The 6,959-nt window shown below is 36.7% G+C and overlaps 2 protein-coding genes across 2 annotated transcripts in view; both read right to left on the bottom strand.

Annotated features, from left to right (window-relative positions):
* LOC109588343 (uncharacterized) overlaps positions 1–4,100 on the bottom strand; it is a 6,922-nt gene extending 2,822 nt beyond the window's left edge. Inside the window, exons 1-7 of the mRNA XM_020004514.1 lie at positions 2,591–4,100; positions 2,415–2,544; positions 1,960–2,139; positions 1,415–1,707; positions 982–1,175; positions 761–935; positions 190–379 (exon numbers count right to left, since the gene is read on the bottom strand). Coding sequence (XP_019860073.1) covers positions 190–379; positions 761–935; positions 982–1,175; positions 1,415–1,707; positions 1,960–2,139; positions 2,415–2,544; positions 2,591–3,939 — 2,511 coding nt within the window. The 5' untranslated portion in view covers positions 3,940–4,100. The remainder of the gene's footprint in view (positions 1–189; positions 380–760; positions 936–981; positions 1,176–1,414; positions 1,708–1,959; positions 2,140–2,414; positions 2,545–2,590) is intronic.
* Positions 4,101–4,390: 290 nt separating this feature from the next.
* Positions 4,391–6,942, bottom strand: LOC100639756 (U4/U6 small nuclear ribonucleoprotein Prp4-like; the record flags this gene model as incomplete). Its single annotated transcript, XM_011409424.2, has 6 exons — positions 4,391–4,696; positions 4,753–4,834; positions 5,092–5,141; positions 5,190–5,308; positions 6,310–6,482; positions 6,862–6,942. Coding segments are annotated over 6 exons (582 nt in total), but the record flags the coding sequence as incomplete, so codon positions are not given.
* Between the last annotated feature and the right edge of the window lie 17 nt (positions 6,943–6,959).

The raw sequence follows: 6,959 nt of genomic DNA, 5'->3' as shown, positions 1-6,959 counted from the left end.
AGTATCTAACCTATATATAGATGTAAGTATCAGTCACGTACATTACAATAATATTCATCTACAGTAATTTTAGATTTAAAAGACTATAGACAATATACTGCATTAATAGTGTACAACATTGGTGTTACTAAAATTAGAATAACATTGACACTACTGTTCTAAATATAGTAACACTGACTGTACCCTTACCTCACTGATACTAGCAGCTCCTGGTGGGTCAGTGTAGCCGAGGGAACACTGGGAGAGGATGAAAGGTACCTGCAGTATAATCTCGTTCCCTTCAATCTGTGAGTCTGATACGATATTAATGTAACCTTTAGTCCCAGGGAGACCCACTAGAGCTAGGCCTGATAGAGCTCGGTTTGGAGTAAAATACACTCTAAATAATAATAATAATAATAAATAATAATAATAATAATAATAATAATAATAATAATAATAATAATAATAATGTTAATAATAATAATAATAATAAATAATAATAATAATAATAATAATAATAATAATAATAATAATAATAATAATGTTAATAATAATAATAATAATAAATAATAATGTTAATAATAATAATAATAATAAATAATAATAATAATAATATAAAAATACATTTGCTATTAATTAATTCATGCACAATTGCATTCAAGCAACATGCAATAGTGTTACTATATATATATATATATACATATAGTGCGGTGTTACTATTTATAGTGACATCATTAATGTGTTACTATTTATAGTAGCGTTACTATTTACAGTATACCTGTCAGTGTATGAGTACTGTATCCCGTTGAGTTGTAATAGTACTGGAGGAGGTTTACCCAGTTCATGATCAATTTGGATATATATGGTACTCGTGATATAGTTCAATAACTGGTCGGACAATTGAACCGTAATATCAAATATTTCTCCAGGAGCAGGGCTAAGAGTTAAAGAACCTATAAATAGAGAAAAAGAATAAAAATATAATAATAATAATAATACTTGGTGAAGGTTCGACACAGCTTAGTCTCTGGGGTCCTGGCTCCATGTTCCAGGTGAGTGGACTGATGCTGGCCCATGGAAGGGTTAGTTTATCTATTGTTGGGTGGAGCCCACCTCCAGGTCCTTGGTATGGGACAAAGTCAAAGCTGATCATCCTGTCTATGCCACACCTTAACTGGGGGAGGTTATTGAAACTAAACAAGAATAAATAAATAAATAAATGAACAAATAAATAAAATATAAGTATTATTACTATTGCTGTATAGCAAGAAAAGTTGACGGGACATTAATTTGGCAGATAATTCTGTGAAAAATTTATCAACAAAAAATCAGGCAATTTTGCTCAACTCTTAACATGCTCAAAAATGCAAAATTTTTAGTAAAAAAACTACTAGTAATTTTTTGATATTCTGCCAATTAAAGTGTAAATTACTTTTTAGTCAATAACTCGTTTGAGCAGTTTGGTAAAAGGAACACCACACCCCCCACAGTCTTGTAACATTTACTGGAGGAACCATAAAAGAAGAGGTAACTCGGACCAGTGGAGGTTGTTAAAAGGGGTGTGTCTGTTTCTATGACGATGGGGTTGAACGGGACAGAGGGAACAAAATCCTGTAGAAATGGAGGGAAGAAGTAGCCCTGCTGACAGGAGCGGAGGTTGTAGATGTGGAAATCATTTCCTGACGTGCTGCTGGAGGCAGAGTTGTTACTGAAATATAATAATGACTGGGAGAAAGAGAGAGTGAGATGGAAGGGTCAAAAGTAAAACAATTAAAAGCATTGTTCACAATACTAGCTGACATTGCAACCAGACAGCGATGCCATAACACATCAAATACATGTATATGTAAAATGGAAGATTAGAAGACAGCTTTTCTTATACATGTACATGTACATTTATTCCATCATTCCATTACAGAACACTTCTGGTACCAACTTTAAGTACTGTAAACCTGGCTTTACACATACAAGACTTACTTGTCCACCAAAATTATGAGGGAACCTGATAAAGCAGGCACCATTGGCTCCTGTCCCCAGGGTGTGGTTGTATACATCAGCAGTTACTGTAGTACTTGATTCATCAGCGTACACTGCACCACCTGCAAACCGAGCCTCATTGTTCCTGAAATACATGTTAGTAACACCTTCTAGATCAACCTTGAGAGAAAGGAGGGATGAGTTATTAAACAGCAGTAGTTATTAAGGAAGAGTATAGTACAGGGTGTTTTAAAGTAGCTTTTAAAATTTGTAAAAAATCCAATTTTGATTGGAATGAGCTCAAACTTTCTACGCAACATAAGTACATGTATACGCATCAGAAAATGTAATGAAAATGGAGAATTCTCTACTTTTTAATTTTGGCGAAAGTCCTTTTGGAGCAACTTTTAAAAAACCCAATTAAAGCACAACTATTAAAACAACGATCAACTTACGACACTTTGAAATAATATCTTTAAAGCTCCTCCTGACTCTGCCTTGTTATGATCAAACGTGTAGTTGCCACTAGCTACCAGAACTGATGAACGAAGGGCAATAGCACTGCCATTGTTACCAATAAAAGAACTAAAAAATAAATAAAATTAAATATTTTATAAAATACGTAACTCACTTGTTTCCATTAATATCAATATTCCCATTCAACACATTAATGACACCATCGTTAATATTAGTATCACACTCACTAAAGTGTACAGTGTTTATAGACACACTCATTAATGGAGGACGAACACGATTAGTAATATAAGGATTAGTGAACCAGTTGGGGTCGTTAAACACAAATAAACCAGCTCCATAAGTAGCAGCTGTATTAATGAAAGCACAACCCTCCACTGATATCCTGTTACTAGAGTCAGGGACGATGGACGCCACGAAAATCCCGCCTCCTTCAAAAGTCGCTCTCGTTCTTGTAAAAACCGAGTTTCTAATAATCACGTGATTGTCATGTGACTGGTATAAGTAGTATACAGCGATACCGCCCCCGTACCTGGCAGTGTTGTCAATAAACTGATTATCAGTAAATGTGATCGTGTTATTAGCCGTGTTACCAGAGTGACGGACAGAAACAATGCTACCAGCTGGACTGCTAATAGTTTGAAAGGAATTCCCACTAAAATTAATGACATTGTCATTTCCTCCTTCTCTTAACTGTACTAGAACCGCCTGAGATACTGAACTAGACCCGACGTAACTATTATCAGTAGGTGGAATCTCACTACGACTATTGCTAGTTAATCTCATGAACGAACAGTTCTTGACTGACAGGTTTAACCGGTTTAGAACCGGCACATCTCCTGGTACCCCTCCATTAGTCTCGTGTCCTTGGTCTATTAGTAAAGCAGCTGCTGGTTGAAAACCGAGACTCACCAAGACATCATTGCCATGAAAAGAGACACCAGATATACTAATGCTATCATACGAATTGTGTAGCAATATACCATTAGATTGGGTGCCATATATAGGGAGAAGAACACTAGAAATGGTAACGTCACTCGTGTTAGTGATATAAATAGTAGCACGACCAACAATGGAGACTGTGAAATCAATGTTAGTTATAGAGACGTTACGAGAGTTCTTTATATTGAGTATCCCTCTTTGGTTGCCACCTAAATCACTATCAACGACACCCTGACCATTGTAACCGGTTATGTTAAGATGGGACCATCCACTGAAGCAAATTGGAAGCATAAAAACTCTATCTACGACGATAAAAGTAGTCGGTTGATCCTCAAGGCCGTTATAACAAGGCCCTCCTCCATCGATATCTTCAGTGCTAGTAGTGATATTGTTCAGGATCAGTTGGATTGAAGAGCATGGACTTATGCTGGAGCTACCACAAATTGATAAGTCACTGGAGCCATTAGAAGATACATACCAGACTGTGTTTGGCTGGGCAAGAGAGAGAGAGGGCAAAAAGAAGAGGAGAAACAGAGACAGGGTTGCTCCTACTGCTCCCTTCATGACTGGATGAGTGTTAATGATGAAGAGCTAAGCTGTGCTGAGGTAATTTCCTGCTTAGCAGTTTGGATATAATTGAATACAATGACATTCTTAACTTGATTATCACAACAGTCACTACTAGAACTGCAATATCATGATCCTTTATACATGTACATGCATCCCAAATACATCCATACATACATTATGTAATACCGTACAGCTGGTTAATTTTGCGGAGAAAAATTTTGCGAATCCTTAAAAATAACCTGGTTTGCGGATTAAATATTTGCGGTTTTGACAGTTATTGTAGCATTATCTACTGTGGTCATGCATGAATTTCATTATTTTGCGGATTTAAATTTTGCGCTTTAAATGGAATCGCAAACTCGCAAAATTTAATTCCCCGCAAATATTTCCAGCTATACGGTAGTCATAATTACGTACATCTCCATCTTTACTGTGCTGTTACATATTGACATTTAAAAGAAAAGTATGATGAAGCTAGTTAAAACATGTACATATATAGGCTATCAAGCCCCGCCTGCTTCAATTAATAAAAAATAATAATTAAACAGTTTGCAAATATGAAAGTAAAGTACGTGATGTTTCATGGATGAAAGAATTTTATAATTATCATATTTACAAAAAGTACATGTAGGAAAACAATAACAATAACATCAGTACATGTAGTCACATGATCGTCACATGACATCGGTCGACTGTCTCTCCCATAGTTTGAATGTCCTGTCAAAAGAGCCTGTAGCAATGTACTGCTGGTCTATGATCATACGGAGATCATGTGACTGTCATGTGACAGGTAGTACTGGAGCTTACCTGGAGATAAGTCCACACACATCACCTTGCTCTCATGGCCGGCGAGGGTTTGTAATGGAGTCCAACCTGGGTGACCCCAAATCTGTTAATAATAATTAAAAATAAGGTTAAAATGATAAAAATAAACAAATTTTGATTGCATGAATTTTTTTTGCTTGACTGAATTCATTCCACCAAATTCTACTTTCCTTCTCCTCTCTCTCTCTCTCTCTCTCTCTCTCTCTCTCTCTCTCTCTCTCTCTCTCTCTCCCTCCCTCCCTCCCTCCCTCCCTCTCTCTCCCTCCCTCCCTCCCTCCCTCTCTCTCTCTCTCTCTCTCTCTCTCTCTCTCTCTTCCTCACTTTTGCTGTGTTATCATAAGACGAAGACACAAAGAAGTCTCCTCTATTTCCTACAAAAATAAATAAGATTATCACTCAAAAATACAATGGACACTCACTCTCAAATTTGAGCTTTGAGACCAGATTAGTGTGGGCGGGCAGTTGGTAAATGCATCTTCTTCGTCTTAACTCCCAAACCCGAACACTATGATCATCAGAACCAGTGATAAAGTGATACCTAATAATAATAATAATAATAATTAATTAATTTAATGTACAGACTAGCCTCTATATAATGGACACTTTGGTAGTGTCTCTGTTATACAGAGGTGTCCTTTATGTGGAGGTTATTTTATACAGTAAGGAATGTAATTGGTACACTAGGTGCTGTCCGTTAAATGGAGGTGTACGCTATAGAGAGTGTCCATTAAGAGAGGCTATACTGTATATTATAATATTTTGTAGTATGGTGCATGGGCGGATCAAAGGCACCGCCAGTGCTACAACTTCCAATAACCGCACGGTAGGAAAATGTAGCACTGTGTGGAATATATAGTACTGCACAGTATAATATGTATGGGCTTTCCTGTTAACCACAAGCTTTGATAGAGGCAAATAACAGCCTCAGCTACATACACTAGACATGTAACAATAATAATAGTGATAAATGAGATCTGATCATCTTGCACTGGCGACCAGCGTGACTTTTTGATCCGCCCACGCACCACTACAAACCAATCAAAGCACTGTTGATTCGTAGATTATGGAAATTATTGCACTCGGGACGGTCTTGAGGAAAATGTAGTAGTTGGCTTCGCCTCGTGCTACATTTTCCTCTGACTGCCCCTCGTGCAATAATTTCCGTAACCTACTCTCAACAGTGCTTTAACTAATACATTAATATTCATTGATACTAGTTTAATGTATTAATATTAAAGGTACTCCTCCACAAAGAAGTGTATCTGAGACTGGAAGCACTGGCTCTCCACAGGAAGCTAAAGGTATGTTGTTAAACTGTACATTCAAGTATTTTTCATTAATTTCATGTCCAGAAATTTTTGGACACGGAGGAATAAACGGAGGTAAAATACTCCGTATACTATGTCAAGATGGCGCATGCCATGATAGGCATAAGTGTTGTCAAGGCTATTTTCAACTTTCTGATACTTCTTACAAATAAAGCATACCTTTATAATTAATTGTTTACATGTTTTTTTTTATTTATTTTATTTTCTTTACCCGTTAGGTGAGAAGTCAACAGAGAGGACATTATTCAAGTGTCCCTGTAACACCATTAGACACTTCCCTGACCTCAGGTCCCATATACGAGCACAGGAGTCCATACCACTAGTACCCACTAGTCCTCCATCAGTGTGGAACTGAATGTCATAGACTGACCTTGAATGACCCTCCTATTAATGATACATGCAGTCATGTATAATAAATAATAATAATAATAATAATAATAATATTGATAGATCTAAAGTGTAGAAATAGATTTTAGGAGACTAATCTAACTAAAAATAGGAGACTGAAGGAGGCCTAGGGCTAAATATGAGAGACCAAGAGTCTCCTAAACTCCCTCTAGATCTAAGGCTTGGTACACAATATCAGCCTTGCGACCGGAAGTGCTGTACAAACCAATGGCACGCACGTCAATAACGCAAGAGGCGAACTTTGGTCAACTCATGCGTTAACTTGCAGCGCTTGTATAGCACTTCCGGTGCTCTTCCTGTCACAACACAGGATATTGTGTACTAGGCCTAACAGTGGACATGATGATATTAATACCTGGTGTAATATTTCAGTGTTATATTCTAAATCAATTAATCTCCATGATTTATCATAACTAAACAACAACAACAACAACAACAACAATAATAATAATA

This window comes from Amphimedon queenslandica, unplaced genomic scaffold, assembly GCF_000090795.2.
Source record: "Amphimedon queenslandica unplaced genomic scaffold, v1.1 AMPQUscaffold_12147, whole genome shotgun sequence".
NCBI lineage: Eukaryota > Metazoa > Porifera > Demospongiae > Haplosclerida > Niphatidae > Amphimedon > Amphimedon queenslandica.
This window is presented reverse-complemented; position numbering and strand designations above follow the sequence as displayed.